The sequence below is a fragment of the Pelophylax lessonae genome (assembly GCF_965119305.1).
Source record: "Pelophylax lessonae genome assembly, chromosome: 4".
Taxonomy (NCBI): domain Eukaryota; kingdom Metazoa; phylum Chordata; class Amphibia; order Anura; family Ranidae; genus Pelophylax; species Pelophylax lessonae.
The window spans coordinates 76,611,302-76,626,070 of NC_138771.1; the positions used below are offsets into that span (position 1 = coordinate 76,611,302).

General features: G+C 43.3%; 1 protein-coding gene across 1 annotated transcript in view; it reads right to left on the reverse strand.

Annotated features, from left to right (window-relative positions):
• Positions 1–9,180, reverse strand: part of HOMER2 (homer scaffold protein 2) — a 375,844-nt gene extending 366,664 nt beyond the window's left edge. Inside the window, exon 1 of the mRNA XM_082254028.1 lies at positions 8,865–9,180. Within this exon, the coding sequence (XP_082110154.1) occupies positions 8,865–8,869 (5 nt within the window). The 5' untranslated portion in view covers positions 8,870–9,180. The remainder of the gene's footprint in view (positions 1–8,864) is intronic.
• Between the last annotated feature and the right edge of the window lie 5,589 nt (positions 9,181–14,769).

Consider the following 14,769-nt stretch of genomic DNA (forward strand, 5'->3'; position numbering starts at 1 on the left):
TCCCGCCAGGCTAGAAGATCAGCCTCTCCAGTCTCTTCTCCTCTACGATCCTGCAGCTGGATGCCCTCTGATATAATCAGGACCAGTGCAGAGCCCATAGCACTGAACCAGAGTGGATGTAAACCTGATTCATGTAATTTGACCTAGGCACATATATCTGCAGTTGTATTATCTCTCTAAAGCCCTAAGTCCCCTAGCTTTCTTCTGCTTGCTCCATTCTTCTGTTATCAGCATGATAAGCTCTGACAAGTTCTCTGTTAACTGAGGTGAAACCAGCCTGAATTTTGTGTTGGGCTGGGGGCTATAAATAGATTAGCAGAGAGCTTGTCTATTCACAGCACATTCCTTCCTTCCTCTGCCTATATGGAGTGGGGGTTTGTGCCTTTCTTCCAATCAGCAATCACACAGTGTATATCAACACCACACTCCCAGTGCTGAACAGGAAGAAAGAATATAGCAAGCAGAAGACAGCAGATATACAAATAAAAAACTTATGTAGGGAGATTTGTTTCATCTCTGTGTATCTTCTGAGGCTGTTCACTTCACTGGGTATATATGAGGGTTTACCTCCACTTTAGGGATGCCCAGGCAAGACCAAGGGAGTAGAAGAGAGCGCCAGCTGCCAGGGAGTGTTGGATCAGGCAGGTAAAAGTTATTTTAGCACCTCCCAGATCTAAGAATGCATTTAACCCTTGTAGTGCAGGGGCAGTCCCACTGTATGGGAGGATTTTTATTTTCACCGGAGATGGGCTTTAAATAGACATAACAAATAGAACTTTCAGGCAAAACTTTAACCTTCGGCCTAAAAGAAGGAATAATAAATTCATCTCACATGGAAATAGAACATTGAAAATACATTGTAGGAAGCCGTATTCGAGACTTAGGAGGTACATACATGAGCCAATGGAGGAATTTCAATTATACAGCTCTGATGTATGGTTGAGGTTTTTCTTTTAATCGGAGCTTGAGATGGATGGATGGATGGATGGGGTACGATGAAATATGATGGGTGGATGAATGGTAAACGATAGGATGGAATGGGATGGGATGTAATGGAATGGGATGCATCAAATAGGATGGATAGTATGGAATATAATGAAATGGATGGGATAGGGTGGTATGGATAGGATAGGATAGGATAGGACAGAATGGAATGGGTGCGATAGGATAGATAGAATGAGATAGGATAGGATGAGATGCATGAGATTGGATGGAATGGGATGGATCAGATAGGATAGATGGGATATAGGACAGAATGCAATGGGATGGATGGAATGGGATGGATGAGATAGGATGGAATGGGATGGATTGAATAGGATAGGATGGAATGGGTTAGTACGGATAGGAAAGAATTTAATGGATGAGATAGTATGGAATGGGATGGATTGGGTTAGTATGGATAGGAAAGAATGGGATGGAATGGGTTAGTACGGATAGGAACAAATGGAATGGAATAGGATGGATTGGATAGATGGATGAGATAGGACGGAATGGAATGGGATGGATAGGATGGAATGGAATGGGATGGATAGGATGGAATGGAATGGCTTGGATAGGATGGAATGGAATGGCTTGGATAGGATGGAATGGAATGAAATGGCTTGGATAGGATGGAATGGAATGGATTGGATAGGATGGAATGGAATGGAATGGATAGGATGGAATGGAATGGAATGGATAGGATGGAATGGCTTGGATAGGATGGAATGGAATGGCTTGGATAGGATGGAATGGAATGGCTTGGATAGGATGGAATGGAATGGCTTGGATAGGATAGGATGGAATAGAATGGGATGGAAGAAATAGGATGTAATAGATCGAAAAGGATGGATGGAATAGGATTGGATGGAATGGACATGGATGGGATGAACAGAATGAAAAAGATTTATGGATCAGATGGGATGGGATAGGATAGTATGAAATGCATGAATGGGATAAATTGAACTGATGGAATAGAGTGGGGTGAGATAGAATGGATGGATGGATGAGACGGATGAGGAGGTCACAGAGATTTGAACTGATGTTAGTAATGGGGATAAAGTACGATTGCTGATAACAGAAAGTGATAGTGAACGAGGCACGATACCCCTAAAGTGTAAAACATAGGATTCCTCTCTGATCTCCATGCGTTTTACACATTTCCCTGCTCCAGCCTTATTCTTGCTGCCACAAACACCCGGATCCCACAGGACCCGATACTCTGAGTCATTGTTTTACCGTAACAGCAGCGCTTACTTGACAATATTTGGAAGCTGTGCACAGCTAGTGGAATTGAACCCTGGAGATTAATTATTTCAGAATGGATTTATATTCTGTACTGAACCGTCCTCCGTATAGGACAGTGCTGTCCCGGCAGACCAACGCTGGATTCACCCGGTGTGGTGGGGGTTTAAGATTTTCTGAAGATCACCCAGATTATGAAGTAAGAGGGTATTAAATGTGGGGATTAGAAGATTGTAATATTAAGAAAAAAAAAAAACTAGGGGAGTGAAGTTCCCATTTAAAGAAGTGTATACACATTTTATATTCCTGATATGTGCCTGCTGTACCATGTACTTGTATGAGGAAGTATCCTCTTTGTATTGCTTCCTTTGTGTGAAATGCCAGTCCCTCTGCTTTTCTATTAAAAACTGACCACACTAAAGCCCCGTACACACGTACCGATCGTCGGCCGAACGATCTGCCGTCTTTTGTCCAGGGCTGTCCTGTCCGCTGAAAAGTGCAAAAGACTGCACACGAATTTTGTCGGCCAACAACAGCCGACTGCAGAAGTGATGTCATGTGATTTTTAACTTTCCTGGTCTTTTTTCTTCTCTGAGCATGCCCAGTCTTGCAAATCTGCTGATTGTCGGCCGAATTCTGTACTGACTGACGCACAATCGGCCGTTCTGTTGTCAGCCTACAAAAATTTTAATGCCTGCACAACAGATTCTGTTCGGCCGAAAATGCGCTGTCGGCTGTCGGAAGCATCATACTAACAAGCCTACAATCGGCCGATCGGTCGGCGGCCGAATATTTGCGGCCGACAATCGCTACGTGTGTGTACGGGGCTTAAGCAGGAGAACACAGCGTGATCAGTTCTCTAGCTATGCTGGGAACTCAGCCTGCTCTCTTTCCAATTAACCGGACTTGTGCTGACACCCCCCCCCCTCCCCCCAGCTGCTACATCTCCTATCTCCTATTAGGGTCTTTTCACACTATGCACCGTCCGACGAGGTCCGTTCTCTGCTCAGCGGAGGATCAATCCGACGATCCCCGCTGAGCAGGCGGATGACAGCTCCGTCTCCGCTCTGCGTGCAGAGATGGAGCTGTCAGAGCCCCACTCTCCTCTATGGGGGAATCAGATGAGAACGGACCGCCTGTCCAATCTCATCCGATCCGCTGGACGGATGGAAAATAGGGTTTCCATCCGTCCGGATTTCACGGATAGCAGCGGGTGTCAGCGGACATGTCTCCTCTGACATCCGCTGCCCCATAGGGATGCATGGAGCATCCGATCAGGTCCACCTGAAAAACTGACGGGCGGATCGGATTGTTCATGTGGAAGGACCTTTATACTGCTGAGATCAGAGAAAATGTGATCACTAAAAAAAAGGGGGGGGGGGGAATAAGGGTATTTATGTTTTTGTTTTTTTATATCTTCTATTTTAAAGGAATGGATTGTTTTACAAGGTGAGGGGTTACAATCATTATCACCCACAAAGGTCAATGGCAGACCATCTAGGTGCGTATTGGCGCAATGGCAAAGTATTAACAAGCCTTGGTTGATGGCTGCTCCAAATTCTAAAGTTAAAAATGCTTTGAAAACACAGATCACCATACATGAAAACATGTCAATGCACAAAAGAAACGCCTGTAGACGCATGACAACACACCTCCCTAATGCTACAAAGCCTGCACCTCATACACAACAAGTCATGATACCTCTGAAGAGTGATATAGGACTCCTGCCTGATCTCAATGTGTTTCACAGACACTTCCTTGCTCCAGCCTCAGTCTGCTACAAACAGCTGGGTCCCACAAGGACCGCAGTCATGGTAATAGCAGTACTTGCCGGGTCACATGTTGAAGCTGTGCACTGCGCTGGTGAAAATAAATTATATCTTACTGGACTAAAACCCCATTCCCAGTACTGTGGGGTGACATCAGGAATCGCACCTATGCTGCGTTCTTCATGCGTCCTCATAATTATAGCAGACCATTTGTTTCAATGGGCTTCCCTACATATCACACCATCAGCAACACCAAGAAGCTCACACTAAGCTGTGCATTTGTCATAGGATGGATAAAAATGGATTTATTTTTTTATTTAAATCAGGTTTTTTTTTTCCAAATCTAATTTAAAAAAAAAAGGGTTTTGGAGTAAAAATCTATCTAAAGATAGTTTTCTATTAAGATACAATAATGATTTTGTTTGTTTAGCATGAAATAGAGCTTAGTTATGTAGCATGAGGCTGTATATTCTGAAATATTTACATTTTTGGTAAACTCATTCAAAGAATCCAATCTCTGCAAGCTGAGATAACCTGCGCTGCATTGATGCATTCACACAATTTCAGTCCTTACATTTAGGCCCCTTTCACACAGGCAGACTGTTCAGATCCGCCTGTCCGTTTTTTTGGCGGATCTGAACGGTCCCCCCATGCATTCCTATGGGGCATCGGATGGCAGCAGAGACATAATCAAATGAAATACAAAAAACTATCAGCGCAAACCCAATATATGTGATAAAATAACTCAACCTCAATTCACTGTGCATAAATCAGGTGTGTGAAAGTATATAAGTGGTATCCGGCAGCATACACCAATCGTGTTTCACAAATCACAATAAACTATAAATCCTACCAAAATGTGATGCGCCAGAAATATAATAAAAAAAAAAATGTGATGACTTTAAATACAATAAATCATATCCAGTTCATAAGGCACATAGCAATGTGTGTGCTTCCAATAAAGTGATATGAAGAGTGTCCCCGTATCCAATTGAAGAAAATCCAGTGATGAAAACAAGTTGTAAACACCAATTAGTGAATCCCTCCACCAGGTGAATTAGCCTCTCACCTTCCTAAAGGACCCAAACGGGCCAGCAATCACATGTATCATGGATCAGACTTCCAGGAAAGAGCCACACTGTATTGCACCTCGAGGGATCCTGGGACATATAAAAAACAGATGAAGAAATCTAGTGCTCTCTGCTTACTAATAAGGGTGTGCTTTATTAGAGAAAGGCAGATCAACTCACATTTGTTGGGCACTCAGCCGTGCCTGCTGTATAAGCGATGTCAGCGATCTGTTACCAGAGAGAGACTCTGCGTCGGCCACGCACGCTCCGTCCCCCTATACGCGTTACGTCGAGCGTAATGCTCCTTTGACTTCCTCGGTAGGTCCCTACCGAGGAAGTCAAAGGAGCATTACGCTCGACGTAACGCGTATAGGGGGACGGAGCGTGCGTGGCCGACGCAGAGTCTCTCTCTGGTAACAGATCGCTGACATCGCTTATACAGCAGGCACGGCTGAGTGCCCAACAAATGTGAGTTGATCTGCCTTTCTCTAATAAAGCACACCCTTATTAGTAAGCAGAGAGCACTAGATTTCTTCATCTGTTTTTTATATGTCCCAGGATCCCTCGAGGTGCAATACAGTGTGGCTCTTTCCTGGAAGTCTGATCCATGATACATGTGATTGCTGGCCCGTTTGGGTCCTTTAGGAAGGTGAGAGGCTAATTCACCTGGTGGAGGGATTCACTAATTGGTGTTTACAACTTGTTTTCATCACTGGATTTTCTTCAATTGGATACGGGGACACTCTTCATATCACTTTATTGGAAGCACACACATTGCTATGTGCCTTATGAACTGGATATGATTTATTGTATTTAAAGGCAGCAGAGACATGTCCGCTGACATCTGACCAGATCCAATCCGTCAAATCTGGATGGATGGAAACCCTATTTTCCATCCGTCCAGCGGATCGGAAGGGATCGGATGAGAACGGACCAACGGTCCGTTCCCATCAGATTTCCCCCATGGAGATGCATGGGGAACTGACAGCTGCTCAGCGGGGAGATGGGCGGCTCGATCCCCCGCTGAGAAAAACGGAATCCATCCGACGGACGGATAGTGTGAAAGGAGCCTTAAAGAGCACCTGTCATTTCAGATCCATCATGGCAGCACCTCTTAGCGGTCATCCACTTCACCTGCTGCCACCGAATCCCTCACCTTGTTGTGTCACTGCCGCATCACCAGCCGTCCCATTAAAGTGAATGGGAATGTCGGTGAGTGGTCAGAGGAGGAGCGCTGCTGGACAGAGATGACAGTTGCTCTTTAAAAATGATGATTTAAAACTGATGATTAAATTGACTTGATTTAAAATCAAATCCGCCCTGATTTGTCACACATTCTCACACACTAGGTGTGTCATTCCAATGAACGGCAGTGCAAGTGTGCGTTCTAAAATGCATGCCAAAAGGTGAGAAAGTGTGAAAGCAGAGTAAGGGCCCAACTCAGGGAATTTTTTTTTTTTTTTTTAAAAACATAAAATGTGCAAAACCTGCTTGTTCTAGCATTTACTGTTAGTTTCACCCCAAATGCACATGTGAGATTGGGGGGTGGTAAAACCCCATAGTTGAACCCCCAACTGCTATCCTCGTTAGGTGCAGAAGCAGTGGTCGGGAATGTATATTTTTGCTTATTTAAAATCTTGCAAACATACGGCTTGTTATTAAAAACATATTTACATACATACAAAAAATAAATACAAAAGAAAAAAAAAAAAAAAAGAAAAAAACATATACACACACATTTATATATAACAAAAACAAATAAGCTTGCATCAGTGTCTGGCCGCAGGCATTAAGCTTTGCTGAAATTAAATGGAATTTGTACCCGGTCGCCTTCAGTGGGCATAGTGCCCGTCAACCATGACCCATTCAATTGAACAGGGTGCCACTCTGCGAACGCCTCTCAATCATGGAAAAACGCACATGGTTGCAGCGCAGTGTGGCAGTCAAGGGGTTAGTGAGGAGGCAATACAACCCATCAAATGCTCTCTGAAGAGTGATCTGAACAAGGATCACTCCTTAGAGACCAAAGTCCATGTGAATGAGCCCTAAAAGCGTGGAATGAATGAATCCGACATTTACAATGGTGCTGAGCTCCATGCGGCATGAAGAGCGATTTGTTTACATTTGTGTCCCAGCGCTGAGCGGCATGCAGTCTATACAAGAGAACGGAGAGGCAGCGGCTCCATTGATGGACATGAGGCCCTGAACACGGCCCGTGTGTACCCCTTACTTCAAAACTCAGCCCAAGTGTATCAAAGCGGCTGCTGTGTCTCCATGCATGCAGCTCGATGCGACTCTGAAATTATAAACGTTCTCCGCGCTGTGCGGGGCTTAGCACCCATGTGATGACACCAGGTGTGGGAACGCACATAAAATCAAACGCTTTTTGCAGACATTTATGGGGGCCATTCATTTTTTTAATGGCATCCCTACACGTGCAGAAAAAGCATCGTGTTCACACCCACCAAAACGCATCGCACTGCAACATGATAAGGTAAAAAATCATGTCTGCAGATTAATGGCACATTTACCGCAAACATGGCAGCCCATTGATTTTATTAGGCTGCCCTAAAACACGACACATGGGAACACGCAGAAAGGCACACGCACTCAGACACCTCCAGGGTGAGCAAATCCCCAACAAATTCAAAGGGAACCAGAGTTTCTCTGCTCTGCATGGGGCTTCCTATGGAATTACATGAGGTTCCCTTCCCCCAAAGTGCGGACATAAAAAAAAAAAAAGTGACACGTAACGCAGTGCTACACTCATGTGAATGGGCCCCATATTCCACATTAGGGGTCCCATATTCCACATTAGGGGTCCCAGACTTAGCAAACAACAGCAAAGTGTACAAATCTGATCAGGAATGAGGTGTCATAAATGGAGCTCCTACTAGAGAGATAACTGCCCCCCCCCCCAAAAGTATGACCACATGGTACAGAGGAGGGAGTACACAATCACAGCTTACACAGGGGTGACCCCCCACTTCACTATACTGGGGTGACCCCCCCATCACTACACATTATTACACAGGGGGACCACAAAATTCCTACAAAGGGTGACCTCCCTTTATTACACAGGGGTGTCCCCCCCATCACTACACAGGGGTGACCCCCCCAGCAATACATATGGGTGATCCCCCCATCACTACACAGGGGTGACCCCCCCCCCAGCAATACATATGGGTGATCCCCCCCATCACTACACAGGGGTGACCCCCCCCCAGCAATACATATGGGTGATCCCCCCATCACTACACAGGGGTGACCCCCCCCCCAGCAATACATATGGGTGATCCCCCCCCCCCCCCATCACTACACAGGGGTGACCCCCCCAACAATACATAAGGGTGACCCCCCCTATCACTAAACATGGGTGATCCCCCCCATCACTACACAGGGGTGACCCCCTCCCCCATCACTATACATTATTACACAGAGGGGGCCACATCATTACTACAAAGGGTGACCTCCCTTTATTACACAAGAATGACCCCCATCACTACACAGGGGGTGACCCCCATTTTTACACAGGGGGGATCCCACGTTAATACATAGGGGTCCCCCCCCCCCATCACTACACAGGGGGTGACCTTCCTTTACTACACAGCGGGGACCCCAAAATAATACACAGAGCTGACCCCATTATTACAGAGTGGTGACCCCACAATAATACACAGAGTTGCCCCCCATTATATCACAGAGGTGATCCCTTCCCCCCCCCAGTAGAGAAAGTTGCAGAGAGGTGAGAGTGGAGGACTGAGCCATGTAGAGGTAATGGGGGGGGGGGGGTGACACTTACCCCATGGTGTCGGTGATGGAGGAGGTGATGGAGGAGATGGGTAGTCAGGCAGCTGCGGGTGACAACCAGGAGGAGGACTCGGTGTCTCTCCGGCTCTCAGCGGATCACACATGCGGCTCTCATCAGTTGATCCTCACGGAGCTCCAGCCGGCACCGGGCTGAGGCTGATCCCGGGAAGAAGAGGCGGAGTCCCGGGGATCTAATGTGCTCCGTCCCCCGCCGCCATCCCCCTCCTCCGGTGATCAGGGTTAGTGGATCGTCACCTCTGCCCGCTCCGCTCTCCGCTCTGATCGCACTGTGCAGGGAATGGAGAGCAGCCCCGGCATCCCTTTAGATGGGATTCCCCCGAGGACCGCTAGGTGGCGCCGGAGAGGGGAAGACAGACAGAGCTGATAACTGATCGATGAATCAATCGCCAGTCTTAAAGGGGAACTCCACCCTGACTATCACAGGAGGCTAGTGATTATATACAAACAAAATAAAAGAGAAAAACAAATATTTTCAAATTGAAAGTTTTCTAATTTTTATTTTATTCACTTATTTATTTTATTTTTTCTGATTCTGTTTCCTTTTCCTTGTATCTGTCCTGCATGATCTATATGTTGGGCTGGACGTTACATGGAATATTTATCATCAGTATTCCTGTACCATAACCTCAAAATACTCCGTACTGTGTAGGAATTTCCTAATTTACATTTTATATGTATCACTTTACATTCTATATGTGTTACTTTACATTCTATATGTGTCACTTTACATTCTATATGTGTCACTTTACATTTTATATGTGTTACTTTACATTCTATAGGTATCACTTCACATTTACTTTACATTCTATATGTATCACTTTACATTCTATAGGTATCACTTTACATTCACTTTACATTCTATATGTATCACTTTACATTCTATATGTGTTACTTTACATTCTATAGGTATCACTTTACATTCTATATGTGTCACTTTACATTTTATATGTGTCACTTTACATTCTATATGTGTTACTTTACATTCTATATGTGTCACTTTACATTTTATATGTGTCACTTTACATTCTATATGTGTTACTTTACATTCTATAGGTATCACTTCACATTTACTTTACATTCTATATGTATCACTTTACATTCACTTTACATTCTATATGTATCACTTTACATTCTATAGGTATCACTTTACATTCACTTTACATTCTATATGTATCACTTTACATTCTATATGTGTTACTTTACATTCTATAGGTATCACTTTACATTCTATATGTGTCACTTTACATTTTATATGTGTCACTTTACATTCTATATGTGTTACTTTACATTCTATATGTGTCACTTTACATTTTATATGTGTCACTTTACATTCTATATGTGTTACTTTACATTCTATAGGTATCACTTCACATTTACTTTACATTCTATATGTATCACTTTACATTCACTTTACATTCTATATGTATCACTTTACATTCTATTTGTGTCACTTTACATTCTATATGTTACTTTGCATTCTAGATGTGTTACTTTACATTGTATAGGTATCACTTTACATTATATATGTATCACTTTACATTCTATTTGTGTCACTTTACATTCGATATGTGTTACTTTACATTGTATAGGTATCACTTTACATTCTATATCTATCACTTTACATTCTATATGTGTTACTTTACATTGTATAGGTATCACTTTACATTCACTTTACATTCTATATGTATCACTTTACATTCTATATGTATCACTTTACATTCTATAAGTGTCACTTTACATTCTACATGTATCACTTTACATTCTATAGGTATCACTTTACATTATATATGTGTCACTTTACATTCTATATGTATCACTTTACATTCTATATGTATCATTTTACATTGTATATGTGCCACTTTACGTTGTATATGTGTCACTTTACATTCTATATTTATCACTTTACATTGTATTCTGCTTCATATTTTTGGTATAAAAAATCCCAATACATGTATATTGATTGGTTTGCGCAAAAGTTATAGTGCCTATAAACTATGGTATATTTTATTTTACTAGTAATGGCAGCGATCAGCGATTTATAGCGGGAGTGCGATTTTGCGGCAGACAAATAGGACATCTGACATTTTTGACACTTTTTGGCGACCAGTGACACTATTACAGCGATCAGTGCTAAAAAATATGCACTGTTACTGTGTTAATGACACTGGCTGGGAAGGGGTTAACATCAGGAGCGATCAAAGGGTTAAATGTGTTCCCTGGGAGTGATTACTAACTGTTGGGGGGGATGATTTGAGTGGGGGAATGTAAAGATCCATGTTCCTGCTTAGGAACACAGGATCAGCACATTCCCCTCTCAAAGAATGGCGGTCTGCCTTGTTTACATAGGCACACTGCCGCTCTGTCTTTCTCCTGAACGATCGGTCTGCCGGACCTGCTGATTGGCTCCAGCTGTGTTCAATCACAGCAGGAGCGGGCCAGCGGCGGCGCACACGTGCGCCCCAGACCCCGAAGTGTCAGATCAAGTACTAGGTATGTGATCTGGAACAGAGCAGCCACCCTGCCGCAGTATATCTGCATGTGGCGGTCGCTAAGCAGTTAAATGGTTAGTTTACCTTTAGGGCTCTTTCACACGGGCGCTCCGTATGTCCGCAAATCATCCTATTTTTTTGCGGATGATTTACGGACATAATGTAAGTCAATGGCATTGTGGATGTCAGCGGAATACCATCCACTGACATCCGATTTTCTTCCTTTCAGTTCTGTTCCGTTTTTTGCAACGGAACAGAACCCTATTTTTCCTCAGTGCCGGAGTGGATCGCAATGCGGTCCGCTCCGTGTGAAAGAGCCCTTAACCACTTGCAGACCAGGCTTTTTCTGACACTTTTTGTTCACAAGTTCAAATCAATATTTTTAATTAGAAAATGACTTGGAAAGCCCAAACATTATATATATATATATATATATATATATATATATATATTAGCAGAGACCCTGGAGAATAAAATGGTGATTGTTTTTTACATCACACAGTATTTCGCAGCAGTTTTTAAATGCAATTTTTTTGGGAAAAATAAATTTTAATGAATAAAAAAAAAAAAATGGAACACAATATATATTCCAATTGTAAAAATGTGTAAGATAATGTTACACCAAGTAAATAGATACCTAATATGTCACGCTTTAAAATTGCACATTCTTGTGGAATGGCAACAAACTACGGTACTTAAAAATCTCCATAGGCAACATTTTAAACGCCTTTTCAGGTTTGGAGTTACAGGGGAGGTCTAGCGCTAGAATTCTTGCTCTTGCACTTAACATTTGCAGCAATACCACACGCCTGGTGCGAACACTGCTTATTTATGCATGTGCGACTTACATATGCATTCACTTCTGCGCGCGAGCATGGAGGGATGGAGGCGCTTTAGATTTTTTTTTTTCTTATTTATTTTACTTTTTTTTTTTTTTTTTTTTACACTGTCCATTTTTTTTGCATCACTTGTAATAGAAATTAGGATGACAGGTCCTCTTTATGGAGAGACCTGCTGTAAAAAAAAAATTTTTAACTTTTGCTTTAAAAAAAAAAAAATGATTTACTTCCAGCCTGGACCGGAAATGCCGCCATTACTTTGCACCGATCCTCAAAGCCCATAGAGGCGATAAAAGAGTATCTACTCCTTGATTGCCTATAGAAGCAGGCAGCCGATCCTTCAGATCGTTTCTCGGGCAAACCAGCGGAAACAGTAAGCCCTTGAAACACGGGCAAGCGGCAGGAGGGTGGGGGGGGGCGTCACACCGGCAAGTAGCGCGTCACACCGGCAAGTGGCGGGAGGGGGGCGTCCCCTCCCACCATTTCTGAAAGCGCTCCAGTGGCTCATGAGCCGCTCGGAGTGCTTTCAAGAGAAAGCCAGCCACACTTCCGGTAAAGCACTCGCAAACCACAATGTATATATAAGTATTGCGGCTGGCAAGTGGTAAAGCCCTGTTCACATCTGAGCGATATGAGAATGGTGGGTACGATCACGTGATTCTGCCCTCATTTCCAGATCACACTAAAAACGCACCAAAACATGGAACACATGTTTATGTGCCATTCATTAATGACACCCCACACGCATTTAAAAAAAAAAAAATGGTTGTTTGGTCACATGACACAAGTCACGAAAAATGGGCCAATGTCAGCTCTAAAAAGGGTACAGGAGATACTTTGGCACATTTTTGGAGCATGGGGCAGCCCATTCAAACTCCCATCGGGTAGTCCGGTAACAAAGCGACCGGCAGCATCGGCTTCCCTGCACGCAGCGAGAGGAACTGACGTCGGAACCCAGAACTGACAAGGATTTTGTCACTTCCGGTTTGTTTGTTGACAAATCGTTAACGACCTGTACAGGCATCTGATCAAACAGATGTCGGCTTGACCGGTTGCTTTGGAGATAAGAGGAGAGATCTGGGGTTGACCGTGCAATTTTCAGTTAAATAACACAGTGACGTATCGCAAACCATGGCCTGGTCATTAAGTGGGTAAATCCTTCCAGTCCAGAAGTGGTTAAAAAAACTTTTCGGAAATATTGTGTGACAAAAACAATTTGGAACACCCACCATTTTATTCTCTAGGGTCTCTCCTTAAAAAATATATATAATGTTTGGGGGGTTTTAAGTAATTTTCTAGCAAAACAAATAAATAATAAAGCAGATTTTTACATGTATGACAGAAAGGTAAGAATTGGCCTGGGGGGTCAAGTGGTGAAAACACCTGAATTAAAGAGAAAATACGCAGGATGGCATTGCTGACCTTTTCTCTAGCTCTGTCTTTGTTGTTGCAGGTCTGTAACTCCAGAACTATTAAGATGAGAGAAATCCAGGAAACTGATTTGGCAATGGCAGCCCCGATATTTCTTTCCATATAGGTTTTTGGTAACAACTATTAGCATATTGTGGTGAGATGGCAGGAATGGAGGCTGTATCTGCAGTTATAGTACCTAAATATTTGTGCAGCATTTTTTTGTGCTTATAAAGTGTTAAAAACATCTGCTCAGCATCTCTTGTTGCAAAAATCTGCACATTTACAGAATCACTAATGTAATGCAGCAAAATGAATTGGTTCCAATTTGCTTCCAACACAAGGAATGAACAAGACTCTTCTGCCAACCCAAATCTTTAAAGTGGGAGTAAAAGTCCCACTTTAAGTTTTACCTATAGGTAATCCTATAATAAGGCTCATCCCATAGACCAGTGCTTCTCAAACCTTTTTCAGTCAAGGCACCCTTTAAAAACTTTGGACAATCTCGAGGCACCCTTTAAAAATTATGGACAGTCTAGAGACACCCCATTCTAAAATGTAATGGCGGCCCGTCCATTGGGTGCGCAGGGGCGCCCCCCCCCCCCTTATCCATGCATCCGACCCCCTAATCTACATGCAGGACTCATGGATTCCAATAGGGGATTTTTTTTTAAGCACGTGATTAGAGCCAGAGATAAAACCAGTATAATTTGTTAATGCATCAAAGATATTAAAATCATCAAAAAGGTAACCATAGCACAATTTTCTATACAGACAGTGTATCGGAGGCAAGGACGCCACAGCACCGCAGACCAACGCTGAACACCCGGATCCCGATGAAACCTCAGAAGAATTTAGGAAGGGAAAACAGCCTTCAAAATAAAAGCTCCATTCAGTAATGCTTCAAGAAGGCATAGTTAGTAGGCCATTCAAGAAGGCATAGTTAGTAGGCCAACTGCTACTCTCGAATGCTCCTCCCAAGAGACTCCTCCACTTTCTGCCCAGGAAAGACGCTTTCCCTGACCTCGTGTTATAATCTTAAAAGGAGGCCAATGCCTCAGGCTCTCAGGCTGTGAGAATAGCTTCACGGATCCACTTGGCTATCAAACTCTTGGAAGCCTGAAGACCCTTATTTGGC